Here is a 16,912-nt window from a genome sequence, read left to right on the forward strand (position 1 = left end):
AAGATCATGACGTTAGAATCATAAATTAAGAGCTGAATTTAGATGAAAATGAATGTGCAAGTATTTTTAAACATCCAATAGAAATCAATATGATTAAAATAAGACAAGTTTAAATATCGAATAGCAAAATTAAAAAGCTCCGTTTATTGACGTCTCATTTCGCTAATCGACTTAGCAAAAAATATTCGTAACTTTGAATGCTAATAGATGGAGAGGTTGCAAATATATTCATGTGGACAACACTTCGGCTCATTAGCATTATGTCATATGCTACATGTAAACGTTCAGCTACTGCCAATACGGGTTCTAATGCTCATATTTTAGTAATATTCACTGCCCAGACTTTATGTTAATTAAGATACAAGTTTGGCTTCGACGTCCACGTGACATTTTCAATTTGGGTTTGATTTTATATTTAATACAGAAATAATATCAGAGTTTACTTTGTGATTTTATGATCATTCGGACTTTATCTGTCAAACTAAAGTTTGAGAGTCCGTTATTAAAGATTTAGAGATTTTAAATCGTTATTGTACAATAAAAACGTTTTAATTACTGGAATTGTAATTACAAATGAGATTATGGTGACGTTTTATGGGACTGTTAAAGTTCCCACAAAGTTAACTCGATTCCTGACCATTCTGATGTTAATGAGTTGAAAGTAAGAGAAGCGTTGGCGTCCGTTCCTACCGACGCCGAGGTATTAGTAGCATAACAATAAATCGACTTAAAGGAGACCAGCTTAGTTGCTTGTAAAGAGATAAAACATTGCGTGGGCACACACGACAACTTGAGCCACAGTTGCTTAAGTACGGCTTTTATGTAGCCTAATACGGCAAAACTTCTTCCGTGGGACACCGAGAAACATTCGAACATACACCTTAAAAACAGCGGGGAGCAGCCATAATTTTAAGACCACAGCCGACTCCCTTGATCGTAACGTAACGATAAAGATTATTAAATCATACAGACTGCTCACCTCAATTGCCTCCGCAATAACTTTAATTTTTAACGATGGTCACCGCAAAAAAATACGCGACAAAATTTTACGGAATGTCGAAAGTGTAACTTAGATCTTAAATAATTTACATAAAAACATGAGCTTTTAGTCTCAATGTATCTTTTAATATAATAAAATCAATAGAAAATGTGGAATGGCCAATAAAATTACATTCTGATGCATCTCGCCTGAAAATCGAATGATTTTGAATAACAAAATCTGCTACTTCATTATACAAATCGCGGGATTATGTTAATACGGACTATTTATAAGCAGTTTTGATTTACTTATATGCCAGTGTGCGCTTGTAACCGTTTCTGAGACTGAATTTATGTTTTATCTTCGGCTACCGTTTTGCATTTGTGTGGGTTTTGCAAATACACCTAAATAATTAAGGATGCGTTATTCGTTATCATAAAATTGGTTTCTTTGTCTTTTCGGTGATATTTATGTTTGGGATTACTTAATTTAATTGCTGTGATGTCATCTCGTCCAGTCAGTTCGATGCCCTGTTTCAGAATGTTGGAAATTAATGTTCTGTTTTTTGTATCCTTATTTATGACCATTTTTGCATCTAATTAGATAAAGTCTAGTGTTCTAATTAAACTTTCTGTTTCTGAGAGGTTTAATTCAAAAGCTTTTTGTATTTGAATGTTATAGAAAGCGATTATTGTTAACGTGTTAATGGTCGTTTTGCGATTAATCTAGGTGATAGGAAGCTTAGATGTGGAGATGGGCTAGGTGGGTCTGGTGGCGGGAGGGGATAGGGCAGTGACCCACGCCGCGGCATTCCAACGCGCGCAGCGGATGGACCTGCTCTCTTTACTATAACGTAGGAAATGTTGGAAAACGGATTACGTTTCATAAAACCAGAACATAATACAAAAAAAATACACGATGGTAGATAAAATTGTTGAAATATTTGCTTAATATTTAAAAAAATACTTAAGTTTATATTCCAATTCCAAAATAATACAAATTTTAATCTAAAGTTTGTCTCAAATTGTAATTAACTCAGTTCTGACTGGATCGAAATGCACAAACCGTTCAGAATATTTCTGACATGATATTCGTTTTGCTGTCACAACGGTTGTACTGTTTGTCAAAAAGAAACGAGGACGTTTTTGAGAACCTGTTCCGAAGCCGGCAAATGTCTGTACGCTTCAATGAACTCCATTATAAAACAAGTGTTTATACCAACATCCTGTGTAGTTTAGCCTCTTTCGGATTCTTTACCAGCCTTTTTATCAATTACTTTTTTATTCTCCGTTCATTTCCTCATTTTCTTGGCGCCAGCTACATTTATTTCTCCAACCATTATCCGACCAGTAACTGTAATGGAAAATATTTTTTAATGTAACCCATTAGCGCCAGTCCACGGTCCTCTCTGTAATTTCGTGTCTCGCTTTTTTTAATCTCGGCTGCGTCCGCGCCATGATGGGATTCTGAGCGACTGTCCATCGCGATCCTTATCTCAAAGTGTAATAAGAAGAGACAGACGTTACTTATATTTTATTTAACGTCAGGATTGATCGAAGTGGCCTGATAAGCCAGCCGAGAAGGAAGATTTGTTTATATCATTAATTATGCGTATTCTTTTTAGTCGTTAAATATTTAAATGTCTCCGTTCTAAAGTGGATCGTTTAATAAAACGTTAAGTGTATCTGCCTCGGTCTTTTTTTCATTTCAAATATCGTTTATTATTTCAATAGACAGACTCACAGTTTTATAGTTCTCAACGGTTTGGAAAGAACGTTCCCAAAGCAACTTTGTAATTGGCTTGTTAATTTTAATCTGGTGTCGGCGGCTTTGATAGGTTAGTAAAGTTGCTTGACTGCTAATTCCGCATCAGTCATCGAGCTTAATCGTGAATAGAAATTTTGGTTTGATTTTGAATATCGTTATTACTATCACTTGTGTCTAAATTACGTTGTTTTTTCTGTTTCTTGAATTTGAGTTAACTGGTTTTAAATAAGAGTCACTTCTAAACTTCCCATGCTTAATAGGTTGCTTAATGTTTTAGGCGATACTTAAAGAATAATAAGAAGTTACCTACAGCGGAGTTTACTGTGTAAGTCACGTGATATAACAGCCTGAGTTATGTGTACTTTGGCGGAACCGGTCCAACTGTCCGTCACAGCAGTGTTTGCGTGTTTCGACTAGCTAGTGGAATCCATTCATGAATATTATGTAGAAATATTAATTTTAATTCTACTAAATACCATCCGCTTATGTTTATTAATTTCAATAAAAAAACGTAACTTTATGAGTAGGATTCAATAAATATGAATTTCTATTTGTTAATTACACTTTTATTCATAACAATCTCACAGTCACAATAGCGCATGCTATTGAAATTATAGCGGTAAAGCTATTTCCTACAATTTTAATGGCACCAATGTCATTCCAAATGTTTCCTAGAGGCAAATTAACCATAAAATCGAACGATAAGGTCAGAGTGCGGTAATTTGCGGAAATGTTTACTGATATAGCAAATATTGAAGCAAAGATAATAGAGAAATACCAATATAATTGTTAGTGCGATTGAAAGAATCGCACACTCGAAAATTGACGTGAATCGGAATCGTAGTCGATATCCGCAGTTACTATAATAGCCCAGTAGAACCAGTCAATCATGTTAGCAATAAACTAAATCTGTGCTATTTCGAAAAGTTTATGTGAGAACCAAAACTTGCCTTGAGGATTCAATGGATGACGTTCACGAAATGAAAACCGACCCTGGGATGTAATGGGAGGAGGGGTCATTACACCTTTTTGTTTATTTTCCATAGAGTAATGATATATTATTTACGTGGGGCATTCTTTGCATGACTGGGAAGGAATCTCAGGAGTCATCATCATTAAGTGAATTCCGTCGCAGACGGCTCATTCAATTACGTTTTTTCGTCACGTTCTTATTGGCAATCTAATAAGGTATTAGGCCTTATATATTTGAGACCATAATAATCAAAATTTTTCGTCTAATAAACGAAGAAGTATTCGAAGTAGTAGTTTTGTACTTTTTTAATGATAGTGAAAAAACATTGCCTCGATTGATGACTTTGCCATTTATCCTTCTGAACAATAATTTAGAAGTTCCTGTCTGATCATTATAATGATTACAATAGGCCGTGTGCAACGCACTTCCTACGTTAATTAACGGTCTGCCTTCACCTCCGTCTATTTCCTTAAAATATCATCAATGGGCATGAAGCTATAATTGCTTCATACACCAGGCAATGTTTTCTAATGTAATTACTTTATAAAGAGTTGCACAAAAAGATAACGTACCTATGTTAATAACGCAATAATGCGATCGCTAGATGAGAACGTTACAGCAATTAAGTTTTCAAATAGCATTTGCGTTGTTATTCACTACACGGTAGCCTAGTCTACATAAACGATTCAGCTGCTGTCTAGATAGATAGTTCAAAAAGCGGAACGCCTAAGCAAAGAATCGGTACAACAACGTCCATTATAAGGATTCATTGAGGGAGATACCTACGTGTCTAGACTATCTAACTACATTACTTTTTTATGATTCTTTAGCAAGTGAGCCCAATTGGTTGACAAATTAAATAGTCCTGATTAAAATCAAGCTACAAATAGATCTGAATGATAAATCGATAAAGTATAACTACTTCTTGATGATGTCGGTTCTTTTGATTTCCATATGGATGCTAGTAACACAATATTGCCGCTGTTAATAATATTAATCGCGGCGATTGGCCACAAAATGCTTTAACGTAATTCGATTCGGCCAAACTGGAACTCTTGCGGAACGGAACCAATGTAACTTGAGCCCCCCATGTCGTCTTTCCTTTCCCTTTTACTGTGAAAAACGGGGACGGAAAGATTTTGCAGAGGCCTCTGAATACTGGTGAGGTGGCAGAGTATGCGTCGTCGTCGGTTTTGCCTTGAGACTTGAAGCTCAAGTTACTCGGATCACGTTCAAGGTGCGCCTGCACAGTTTAGTGATCGCTGACGTTAAAATTCTACGGTTATTACAGCGCTTTGCACACTATTTGAAAGCGATAATCTATACTTAATCTCTTTACTGTACCCCCAGTGAAAAGGGATCTAACTCGACTTGGATCAAAATTGACTTTATAACATAATGTGAATCTCTGAAAAATTAGCTATTTTTGTATCTAATCGGTATGTTTCTACGACGTATAGAAAAGAAAATAATTTTGTGCCAAATGATACAAGTAAGGCTTTGTGAACCAATTTTGAGTTTTCTTTCGTGTATATTGATACATGTCTACTTTTAACAAAGTGTACCGGAGGCTTCTTTCAATTTTTTATTGTGTCAAGAGGTACGACTCGTGTTACTACTTTTTACACGATTGAAGTTGTTCAGATTGAATTTGTGATTAACAATATAAGATGACTCATATTAATATACACAAAAAAACTATGTATTGTTGGTTGGTGAAAAAGAATGTAACTTAATTTATGGCACAAAAAGTAAAAGACAAATGATTATTTATTTTGTGTATAATGATTCAATTAGACTAATACCATTAACCACAAAAGTTTCGTACATGTGTAAAATGTTATCAGTTACTTAGATCAAAAACATTTGAAAATCGCAACTAATGATTTGGTTAATTATTTGGTGTAAAATGATATAACTTAGCCCAATTGTCAGATTAAAGGAAAACATAATGCGTAGTTTATAAATCAAAGAACTTTAGTTAATAGTTTTAATAAATAATGGTTAACATCTACTAGTAAAACATATAATTTAATTCATAGTGCCTAACGTTGTCAATAAAAGTACTTAATAAGTGCATTATAGAATTTACAAGAGCTCCAACTACCAGAACTCTTTATAAACAAAACTCATCACCTTAGACAACAAATTGAAGTGGGCGAGTCATGTCGAGAACAAAATAAAAATGACCTGTATAGCATTCCATCAGTGCAAGAGACTCATTGGTAGTAAATGAGGTCTCAACCCAAAGATAACACATGCTCTACACGTCGGTTATATGGCCCTCTTACACATATTATTATAGATCACTTGTGTGGTGGCACAGAACACAACTATCAACAGCAAGATCAAAACTCCAAAGCCTGCAACGCCTAGTAAGCATAGCGGCCACTAGTTGTATGAGAACCACTCCATCGACATCACTTGAGTACCTTCTAAATCTCAGATCTTTAGACCTCATCATTCAGGAGGAAGCGCAAGCAGCCGCTCTAAGACTTAAAGGTAAGAACGGCATAATTATAGAAGCAAAACAAGGAGACAGGACATTCCACGATCCTGCACAAAACCCTAATAAAAGAAATACCTCTCACCGAGGCACCAATCGGCAGAATTCCCTGTGTTCACTCTTCGACTGAAGATTATAATATCCAGCTTACAGCGGAAACGCAAGATTGCTCTGGAATCAATGAAGTTAGGATATTACACTGACGGCTCCAAAACCCAAAAAGGTACGGGAGCTGGTGTCTTCTCGAATTACCTAAATATACTAAGAATATCAACAACACTAGATAAACACAATACAATTTTCCAAGCAGATTTCAATCAGAGCAGCACAAGCGGTTGCAACCATAGACATCCGAGGTCTGAATATAAAAATAATCTCAGATAGTGCAAGCAATACAAAGCAACTTAATATACTACATTATAATACTTATATTGGAATGCCATGACGCGCTCCTAAGTCATTGCAGATGCAAATGGCGTTACCCTGCACTCCTGAAGTGGATCAAAGGATACAGTAACTTCTTGGGCAACGACGCAGCAGATGAACTGGCCAGAAGGGGATCGTACATGACGGTATTTGGTCCGGAACAATTATAATGCCGATACCATAAGCACATGTGGGTATGTTGTTCGTTGAACAAATGATGAAGTCCGTTCGTTTCAAACGAAATTATTTATTACTTTCCACAATCAATTCACGAAGGAGAAACAGAGCACTTCAGTTATATTCTGTGACACAAGTATAAAGTAAGATTGATCGAAGAAAAAGATCGTTACACAGTTCGTACTACGTAATCAGTTAGCGGTCGTCGCGAGCCGCACGGGTCTCGCGTAGATAGCAAAAGTCGTGACTGGCGCGCTGGGCGGCCTGCGCAGGTAAGTAGCGGTGGAATAGCAAACCGGTTCTCCGACGAGCCGCGCGCCGTAAATATGCAATATCTAACACAATACGCGTAGTCTATTTGTTTGTGTAAGTTATTTATTTAGAATATAATATGTATTAGGTATTTATTTATGTTTGTTATTAAAATATATGTGTAGTGTATTTATGTTACTGTTTATCAAGTGTGTTTGTAAATATATTATAATGCTATTGATATTATCATAATTTATGTAATGTACTATAAATATATAATGTGTTTGTATGTAAATATTATAAATGTTATGTGAGTTCCCCACATCACTCCCCCTCGAGAGACCTTGCCTAAGGTCGATAAAAATCCGGAAAACGGACTTGACGACCAGAGCGCGTTGTTCTAACCGCTGGAGTGGTACTACTGGGTTCTGTGGCTGTTGTGTTACATTGTTCGGTCATGATGTAGGCTGGCTTCAGTCTGTCTACCGAAACTGTGACTTCCTTACCTTTGACACGAATTTTGTAAACCTTTTGTCCTCTGTCTAACACCTCGTATGGGCCTGAGTAAGCTGGTTGTAAAGAACTTCTCAAGGCATCTTCACGGAGAAAGATATGAGAACAAGAGGAAAGGTCTTTGTAAATAAAAACTTTTTTAGTTGAGTGGTTTGATGTGGGTACTGGCTGTAGGTTGTTGGCAAATGATCTGATTCGTGATACGAAATCTGTCAAATCAGGGGTGCATTTGTCAACATTAGAGCCTAAAAATTCCCCTGGTAGTCTTAAGGGCTCACCATAAACAAGTTCTGCCGATGTTGCTTGTAGGTCTTCCTTAAAAGAACTTCGTATGCCAAGTAGTACTATAGGCAACGCTTCGGACCAACTGCTATCACTGTGACACATAATGGCGGCTTTTAGTTGACGATGAAATCTTTCAACTAGGCCATTGCACTGTGGGTGGTATGCAGTGGTTCTGCGGTGTCTGAAACCTAATGTTTTCGACAGTTGTTGAAATGTTGCACTCTCAAATTGCCTCCCACGGTCGGTTACGACGTCGGTAGGGCAGCCGAAACGAGCAACCCATCCAAGGAGGAACGCATTGACCACAGATTCCGCTGTAATGTCGGTAATAGGGACAGCCTCAGCCCATCGTGTAAAACGATCGACCGCTGTCAAACAGTACCGATATTCTCTGGAAGGCGGTAGTGGTCCGATGAGGTCTAAATGTACATATTTAAATCGCGCTGTGGGTAAATCGAGGGTACCTAAAGGTGATTTAACATGTCGATTTACCTTAGTGCGCTGGCAGGCTAAACATGACATAGACCATTCTCGGCAATCTTTCCTTATCTGTGGCCAAACGTATCGCTGGGCTACAAGTTTGGCGCTGGCGTTGGCTCCAGGATGGCAAAGAGTATGCAAACTGTCGAAGATTTGTTTACGCATGGGTTTGGGTACGAATGGCCTGGGGGTTGATGTGCTGACATCGCAGTACAATTCTACGCAACTCCCAGGTATTTTCATTTTCTTTATGCGCAGGGAAGACTCCTCATTGATGTAATGAGATAATTCTGGATCTGACTTCTGCAATTTGGCCAATTTCTCAAAACTTACCGGTTCAGTTACTTCATCTACACGAGAAAGAGTATCAGCTACTGTATTATCTTTCCCGGAGATGTGCTGGATATCTGTAGAAAATTGAGAAATGTAGTCCAGATACCTGTACTGACGCGGAGTGCAGTTGGTTTTGCGTTCACGGAATGCAAAACAGAGAGGTTTGTGGTCCGTGTACATGGTAAATTGAGAAGCCTCGAACCAGTGGCGAAAATATTTTATATTCTCATATATTGCAAGGAGCTCTCGGTCGTATGCTGAGTATTTCTTTTGTGCCGGGCTCAACTTGCGTGAGAAAAATGCTAGTGGTTGCCAATGACCGTTTTGCAACTGTTGTACTACTCCTCCCATGGCTTCATCAGAAGCATCAGTAAACAGTCCGAGTTTAGCCTTGGAGTCCGGGTGAGCTAGCATTGCTGCGTTGCAGAGACTTGACTTGCACTCCTCGAAAGCTCTTATTGCGTCTCCACCCATGACAATCGGTTGAGAGGCTTTGATAGACCCAGTCAGCAAGGCGTTCAGGGGAGATTGGATCTGGGCAGCTTGTGGTATAAATCTCCTATAGAAATTAATCATCCCCAAAAATCGCCTCAACTGCTTGGCTGTCTGAGGTTGTGGAAATTCCTTGATAGCCTGGACCTTACCTTCCAGAGGCCTGGTTCCGTGTTGTGAAATATGGTACCCTAGAAATGTGACTTCGGACGCCCCAAAAACGCATTTCGAAGTGTTGATCACCATACCGTAGTCTCGCATTCTGGAGAAGACCTGTCGGAGGTGATCTTCGTGCTGGGCTTCTGATTTTGAGAAGATGAGGAAATCGTCCAAGTATGGGTAGCAGAATTCTAGGTCTCGGGTCATTTCATCAACAAATCTCTGGAAGGTTTGGCCTGCATTGCGTAAACCAAATGTCATGTATGGAAACTCGAAGAGTCCGAAGGGTGTAGTGATCGCCGTCTTTATGATATCCTCCTCGTGCACTGGCACCTGATTATATGCCTTGACCAAATCAATGGTAGAGAAGACAGTACAACCAGACAGGCTATGAGAGAAATCATGTATGTGGCGTATCGGGTACTTATCTGGTATAGTCCTGGCGTTGAGTAACCTATAGTCACCACAAGGCCTCCAGCCGTTATCTTTTTTAGGAGCCAGGTGTAGTGGTGACGACCATGGCGACTTTGATGGACGAGCTGTGCCGTCTGCCAACATTGCGTCGAACTCAGCCTTTGCAATCCTCAATTTGTCGGGGGCCAACCTGCGGGGTGAACATGACACAGGAGGGCCAGGTGTTGTGCGAATGTGATGTACTGTATTGTGTTTAGGTGTACGCGGTGTGCCTGGTGGTTTGATAATTTCAGGAAATTCAGAAAGCAAATTATGATATCGCGAAGTTCCAGTCACAACTTTTACACTAGGTATTGAGTTATTATTATTAACAATACACGCTACAGTAGTTAAATTAGTTGTACCATCAATTATTCGTTTATTACGTATGTCAACGAGTAAATTAAAATACGACAAAAAATCAACACCAATAATCGCTTTAGTTACGTCAGCTACTACAAATTTCCAATTAAAGTCTCTACGAAGGCCTAAATTGATATTAAATTGTACATAACCATACGTATCTATAGTCGAACCGTTAGCCGCGCACAGTTGGTAGTTGGTCTTCTCACGACGATCACGGAGTGCAGAACGAGGGTAGACGCATAAATCGCTTCCGGTGTCAACGAGAAATTGAACTTTCGATCTGCGGTCCGTTACGAAGAGGCGACCAGTGGAGGGTAGGCAATCTTCAGCCGCCATTACAGATTGCCCTGAGCGTTTCCCGATTTGTAGTCGCATGGCTTCACGCACTTCTTAGCTTGACTGCCGAACTTGAAGTGGTACCAACATTGTGGGAACTTTCTATAGTTGGACTGGGAACGCGTTGATGGAGTCCGCTGTCGATTCTGCTGGTTTGACTGCTGGTTTGACTGCCGGTTACGAGGGCGGGAACGGCCGTGAACATCTGCACTTAAAGAGCTGACCTGCTTTGTTAGTTCCGCTATGCTCCGTGCCATCATTTCTAATGCGGACTGCGTACTCGTAGCGCTGGTGGCTGCTACCTGCGGTGATGATGGCGCGATGTCATGCACTCTGTCAGCTAGGTCTGCCAGTTCGTTAAGAGACAGGCTCATTTGTGATGCAATCACTGTCTGCAGGTTGTTTGGTAATCGGCTCGTCCAAATTGTGCGAAGAAAGTCTTCCGGTATGTTAGGGCCGGCCAAATGCTGCAGATGTCGCAGGAACTGCGAGGGCTTGCGATCACCAAGCTCTTCCGATTGCAAAAGTTGCTTCACTTTCCTTTCACTGGACGTAGATAGCCTCTTGATTAACTCAGATTTTATCTTTTCGTATTTTCCGCTACTCGGTGGTGAAGTGATGATGTCTTCAACTTCGACAGCGAATTGACGATCGAGGTGCGAAAGTACGTAGTAATATTTCGTGTTGTCGTCGGTAATTCTCGCCATCGCAAACTGACCTTCGATTTGTGAAAACCATATTGAGGGTTTTTCAGGCCAAAACGGGGGTATTCTCACGCCAACTCGAAATGTTTCAGGTGCTGGTAACGTATAATTTTGTTGGGGGGTAGTTGCGTCCTCCATTTTATCTTGTTCCGTCGTTATAATACTTGCGTCGAGATATTCTTGATCGCTCATCTAGGATGCTTGAGTCGGGGTCACCAGTTGTGGGTATGTTGTTCGTTGAACAAATGATGAAGTCCGTTCGTTTCAAACGAAATTATTTATTACTTTCCACAATCAATTCACGAAGGAGAAACAGAGCACTTCAGTTATATTCTGTGACACAAGTATAAAGTAAGATTGATCGAAGAAAAAGATCGTTACACAGTTCGTACTACGTAATCAGTTAGCGGTCGTCGCGAGCCGCACGGGTCTCGCGTAGATAGCAAAAGTCGTGACTGGCGCGCTGGGCGGCCTGCGCAGGTAAGTAGCGGTGGAATAGCAAACCGGTTCTCCGACGAGCCGCGCGCCGTAAATATGCAATATCTAACACAATACGCGTAGTCTATTTGTTTGTGTAAGTTATTTATTTAGAATATAATATGTATTAGGTATTTATTTATGTTTGTTATTAAAATATATGTGTAGTGTATTTATGTTACTGTTTATCAAGTGTGTTTGTAAATATATTATAATGCTATTGATATTATCATAATTTATGTAATGTACTATAAATATATAATGTGTTTGTATGTAAATATTATAAATGTTATGTGAGTTCCCCACACACAGATCAAGACCTGGCTGCGCTCCAAAATAGAAAAATAACACCACACAGAATGGAAAGATTGTGAAAGATGTAGGCAAACAAAAGATGCAGTTGTGGATATTATATCGAAAAAGTTAAAGACTCATAAGACTAAACAGGGACAACATCCGCAAGGTCCTAAGTGTAATAACAGGTATGTTAAACAAACACCTACACAGTATAGCTGTACAGACAGCCTGCTGTGCAGAAGATGCATGGAGGCAGAAGAAAAACCACAGCACGTGCACAAGGAGTGCAGAAGCGTAGCAGATCAACAGGCTCAAATTCTCCAATCACCAGGGTCGCTGCAGAAGGCCTGTAGAGACCTAGATAGGCTGCTGCTACCTGGGGGGATCTGGAGCGGTTGGAATAGGAAGATCAAATAGCGCACAATGGTCTAATCAAAAGGTTAAGTGCAATATTCGATTGCCCTGCAAAACTAACTACGTAAGTCCTTATGAATGGATACTATGTATAAAGTAAATAATTATGTAAATGGCATGTGTTGCTGGACTTTATCTGCTTAGCTCGCAAGTATAACATGTCTTGTTAATCATGTCTCTATTGATTTAAGAAGATTCCCGTCTTAGGCAGTTCGATTTTTTCAAGTTATTTATGATTTAAGAAGAGGCTGACAAGGGTGGCTAAATATCTTGCGCTGCTTCTTCTCAGCACTGACCTATTTATGTCCCAAAATAAAAGTAGGGTTCAAGTGATACTAAGACGTGTTAAAGGGCTTTTTAAAAGCCTCTTTGTTGAAAACAAATGCATTTTATGACTTTACTTTTATATTATCCTTCTGTAGCCAAAAAGCAATCAATATAGCTTGACATCATCATCTCTGGTCCAGAGTTTGATTCCTAATAAGGTAATTGTAGAAAACAAACTTTTCTCTGTCTCCTGTCTAATTAGTTGATGTGAAACCATTGTTGTTTCTGGTCTTTATTACCCAATTGCTTCAACTAATACTTACTTTAAAATAGGAGATAATTTATGTGATTTAGGCCGATATCATTCATGGTATATGGTGTAATAATTAATAAAATAGTAGTTTCAGATCAGAATAAACATTTAAGAGTAAATAATTAGAATCCACTCTAAAATTCTAGCCTTATTCCTTTACAATCGCCACTTATATCACTTTACACATAATTATTAGGATACTTAGATCGCTATTATGTTAGTTAGATCAGTTTACACATTTTTTTTCTCATCACAAAATTGGTGTATATTGATATAAGTAGAAATTTTTGGACGATTTACCCTAAATAACCTGAAATAATGATTCCTCATAGTGTATTTACTAATGTTTGTTTTACAACTTTTTCTAAAACTAAAGAAACAAAAAAATATCAACAGAAATGGCGTAAAATGTATCACTTTACACTTGTTAGCGGGTGGTCAATTCAGTGTGGTGTAAAATGATTTATGTCCCATTACATCACTTTACACGAATGTAAAGTTGCCGTGCATGGCGATATAACTGGGTTTTTATTTAATTACGAAAAAACTACATGCTATATTTCCCAAACTGGCACACTGCCTAATTATATCTAACATTACCTTTCACCTAAAAAATATTTCACCAAGTTATCTCTAATAGCGACGAAGCAGGATTTTTTTTAACTTCAAATGCGATTTCCCAAAAATCACCATTTTCGACTTAACTCCGTTTTCACTGGGGGTACAGTTGATCATAATATAATTTCATATGAGTACATAAAGTTACAAGTGCAGCTAGTTATCTTCCTGTAACATAACATACATAATAATTTACACCACCACAGTCCGTTGTCATGTCTACTTTAAATGTATTTACTGGCCGTTGCCCATGACTTCATATCTGATTAAAACTTTTAATTAAATGAACACAAGATCTTGTCAATAGAGTCGAACAAAATAAATTACAATATGCGCAATTAGATTAAAGCCAGCGACTAAATAAAAACTATACACGATACTTAGCTTATGCCTATCGATATTAATTATAAAATAAACATACCTGTAAGAATAATAATTACCTATGTCTGTTGTTTTTAAATCCGTTTTGCCAATCAATGATAAATTACTCTTGAATCCAATCAAAACTTAGTTTCCTTTTTCTACCTTATGGTGCAATGAAACATAATAAATAAATGTTCCTCCTATAAAGATCTACAGAACTTATGCTCCACTCTACTCCGCCCCTCCTCAGACATTTAATTAAACCGCGATATTTTATGGTACGAATCATTAAATTGCTTATGGCCCGCGTTCGCGAAGTAATAACTTATTTACACGTTTATCCCTCTCATACGTTAATAACAATCCTTTATTCAATTTGGCTATCTTTGTTACAGGTACATACATTCAAAAGAGAAACCCTTCAAGTGCACAGAATGCGGGAAAGGATTCTGTCAGTCCAGAACCTTGGCGGTTCACAAAATTCTTCATATGGAAGAATCTCCACACAAATGCCCAGTTTGCAGCCGAAGCTTCAACCAACGTTCCAATTTGAAGACCCATCTGTTGACACACACAGATCACAAGCCGTACAATTGCAACTCTTGCGGAAAAGTCTTTCGCCGAAACTGCGATTTGCGGCGACATGCTCTGACACATGCCGTTGGCGATGTACCCCCAGGAGACGTATTAGATGTCGGAGAAGAAGACATTGGAAGACCTGGATCTCCTATTGAGCCCGGTTACGACGATGAAGACCCGGATATTTCGTCTCCAGAGCATTCACCTGTCAGGCGAGCTCGGTCATCATCTATTGAAAGTATTGGAAGAGAGCAAAGTGAAGAGAGACCGCCGCCAAGAAGGATGTCTCCTTCTCCCGTTGAGCGTACTCATTGTCATCATAATGAGCCCAGAGACCGAGCGAGTCCCTACACCATGCGACCGCAGCAATCGGATAAACATCGCATGCCGTCCGCAGATCCCTATGAAAGGCGGCGTTACACTTCTGATGAAATCATAGAGAAGGAGATGCGTTACGCAGAAATGCCTGAGCAGCAAATTCGACACCCCCAGCTACAGATAAGAAGAGACTTACATCAAGTAGCTCCACCTGATCCTTCTAAGATTGGGCAAATGTCAAGTCCTCCAATCGACCCAGGGCCTTCCAGCATTTATATGACACCGTTTAGAAAAAGAAGTCATCCACCAGACATTGGTGAAAATGTAAGAACCTGTGCAGCTGTTTACAGAAGCCGATCGCCTGAACCAACGAATTTATCTATGCCTCGTCCTCCGATTGGGGGCAGTGAAGTAGTCGTTGGTATACCACCCTCTATGATGGGAATGCCTTCGTATCACAAGTTCGGGTTGCCGTTGCCGCCGCCTCACTCACAAATTGCGTATGGACCGGTGCCTCATAGTATGTTGGGACCACAACAGACTGTTGCTCAAGATTTGATAGTGAAACACGCCCCTCCTAAAGATACTGTACCAAGTACTTCGACAAGCGTGACAAGCTGTAAAGATAGTCCTCAGACTAATGTGAAGGAACACGAGGAAGCTAATTCGTGCTCCATTGCTAACGGAATAAAGAACATTGTTGGTATACAACCAAACACCAACCCCAAGCCAGGAACGAGTCAATCCAGTGGGCCGAAGAAAGGTTTTAGTATAGAAGATATAATGCGACGTTGAGTCGATTATTGTGTGGCTAGAATAGTGGTGGATCATGTCATTTTAAAAAGACGAGTTTGTCGTCTTAGCTAATTGTATTGATGTAGTAATTATTCTCTTGAGAAGTATTATTAGTAAAGTATGTATTGATGTAATGTCATGTAAAATTGTTAGCGCTATGTTTGTACGTATTTGCAATGTGGATTTGGTTTTCGTAAAGATCTCATAAGGTTTGTTTGTGCAGTGTTTTGTTTACCTCCAAATTTTAAAAATTAGTAATATCAAAATTTAGGACTTTTATGTTTATTTTATGTTATTGTTGGATTTTGAATGTAGTTTTTACACAGTATGCTGTCAGTTGAAATCCATCAGTGCTAATTATTTGAATATTGAAAATGTTTTTGATAGATAAGTGCCTTAGTTCTATAGACATTACGACTGTTATTTATTATTTAGGTGCATTAAGTTTAACGGTAAAATAATAAGCTTCATAATAATTTAAGTTTTATTTTAATCGTGATATCGATTGTAAATAATTATTTGTATTGGTCGTTGATCGGATAGTTGTAAGTTTTTTTTTTTTCTGTAAATATACATTGAACCAACAATTTTATTGGATCTTTTTAAATGTCGTCAATTAATTGATACAAAATAATGTCCTTATTACATAATATTTAATCCTACTAATAATTTAACTACAAACCTTCGACTTTCCGATCATCGGTTATGACTTTAAGTACCTATATTTTTGGTTCTATTTCCTTTAAATAGTTTAAGGTATTGAAATTTGTTAACTTATATTTCTTAAAGTAAGTTATTTGTGTATCTCAAGGCAATAATAAATGTATGGTTTTACATTAAAATTAAGAAAGTTTACATTGTTTATTGTAGCAATCAGAAATAAATATTTCTAAATTGTTGACAGTTAAAATTTAATGATAAAAACAGTGGCAGATTTGCTCAGATTTATTTTTAGCAAACATTTTATGTAAAATAATTATTTTTTACTTATAAATAAATTATAATGAAAGACAATCTCACACGTATTTTATTTTGCCCCTGAAAAATTGTCAGTAAAAGCACAGATGGTAAAAGGCTAAAGGCTGTTATTCAACTGGAAAATCAACCCTATTGATATTAATATTAATTAATAATGTGGAAAAGTGTGCTTTAGCTTAGTGAAAATTAAGTAGACAACCTGTCGTATACCATTGTCTAGACTCTAGACATTTATATATTTTTTTTAATAATTATTAATGGTCAGTTGACAGTCAGTTGTCTCTATTAAAAA

The 16,912-nt window shown here is 38.1% G+C and overlaps 1 protein-coding gene across 1 annotated transcript in view; it reads left to right on the plus strand.

Annotated features, from left to right (window-relative positions):
- Positions 1-16,624, plus strand: part of LOC135078790 (protein bowel-like) — a 35,959-nt gene extending 19,335 nt beyond the window's left edge. Inside the window, exon 3 of the mRNA XM_063973338.1 lies at positions 14,346-16,624. Coding sequence (XP_063829408.1) covers positions 14,346-15,642 — 1,297 coding nt within the window. The 3' untranslated portion in view covers positions 15,643-16,624. The remainder of the gene's footprint in view (positions 1-14,345) is intronic.
- Positions 16,625-16,912: the final 288 nt, after the last annotated feature.

This window comes from Ostrinia nubilalis, chromosome 15 (assembly GCF_963855985.1).
Source record: "Ostrinia nubilalis chromosome 15, ilOstNubi1.1, whole genome shotgun sequence".
Lineage (NCBI taxonomy): Eukaryota > Metazoa > Arthropoda > Insecta > Lepidoptera > Crambidae > Ostrinia > Ostrinia nubilalis.